This window comes from Cyprinodon variegatus, unplaced genomic scaffold (assembly GCF_000732505.1).
Source record: "Cyprinodon variegatus isolate N-32 unplaced genomic scaffold, C_variegatus-1.0 Scaffold1216, whole genome shotgun sequence".
In the NCBI taxonomy this organism is placed as follows: domain Eukaryota; kingdom Metazoa; phylum Chordata; class Actinopteri; order Cyprinodontiformes; family Cyprinodontidae; genus Cyprinodon; species Cyprinodon variegatus.
In genome coordinates, this window is record NW_015151669.1 from 19,239 (window position 1) to 20,319 (window position 1,081).

General features: G+C 51.5%; 1 protein-coding gene across 1 annotated transcript in view; it reads right to left on the reverse strand.

Moving 5' to 3' along the window:
* LOC107102192 (sorting nexin-9-like) overlaps positions 1-750 on the reverse strand; it is a 15,371-nt gene extending 14,621 nt beyond the window's left edge. Inside the window, exon 1 of the mRNA XM_015401400.1 lies at positions 495-750. Coding sequence (XP_015256886.1) covers positions 495-506 — 12 coding nt within the window. The 5' untranslated portion in view covers positions 507-750. The remainder of the gene's footprint in view (positions 1-494) is intronic.
* Between the last annotated feature and the right edge of the window lie 331 nt (positions 751-1,081).

Here is a 1,081-nt window from a genome sequence, read left to right on the forward strand (position 1 = left end):
TATAATACAGGGAGGTTACTGGGAGGTTACTGGTATAATACAGGGAGGTTACTGGGATGTTACTGGGATAATACAGGGGGGTTATTGGGATGTTACTGGTAATGACAAACTGGTTGAACCTGCATTTTGCTTCAGTTTCTCTAAGGTGGTTGCCATGGTGATGGGAAGCTCTGACCCAGATAAACTGGACCCAGAACCCAGACAGTGGCTTTCAGTCCTCCACTGTCTGGGTTCTGGTTCTGGACGGATCTCCAGTCAGCGGGTTTTATTTCCGTGATCCGCTCACCTGGACGGCCCGCCCACCCCGCCGCCTTGCCTTTGATCTCTACAGGTGGTTCAGGTGCTCTGGGCTCCACCGGAACTTTGGGTAGAACCGGACCTGAGCGCGAGCTGTTTTCTGTTGTTTCCCCTGACGCTCTATGAGGCTGCGGTACCGCCTGGTTCGGTTCCGGGTCCAGATCCAACCCCTACCCCCACCCCCTCTGAGCTCTTACCTTCACAGCCATGCTGACGTCATGCAGTGGTTCCGATCGGCGCGCGGTTCTGGTCACATCTCCATCCTGTCCGCTTCAGCCTCAAGCTGCATGGAGCGCAGGCCGAGCTTCCGGTTGGTCCTTCAGGGTAAAAGCCGACTGAGGAGGTGGACAGTTCGGTCCCGGTTCTGTGGGTCTTGCAGCGTTAGCTTCACGTTTGGAGCCGCTCCATGAACCACAGGAAGAACCGCAGAAGGTCCATCGGACCGGAACCCCAGTTTAACCTGAACACTGGAAGGGATCCACGATTTATTCTGAAAGTCCGCTTCCTGATGACGTCATAGGTTTGGAAGAAAGGGGCGGAGCTCAGCGCTGTTCCTATCTGGATGGGTTTGCAGACAGCTCTCTCCTATAGGCGCTGACGCGAGTTGGTGGCGCCATCTTGGGGAGGTCTAAAGCTCCACTCAGTCTGATGTGTTCAGCAGGAACAGAATATATTTGAATAAACTTTAACTTTCTGAATATTGAACAACTTTTTGCAGTTTTGAATTTTATGATAAAAAAAAATGGTTCAGTTTATTTAAATAGGAGGGGATAAGATTTTTTAT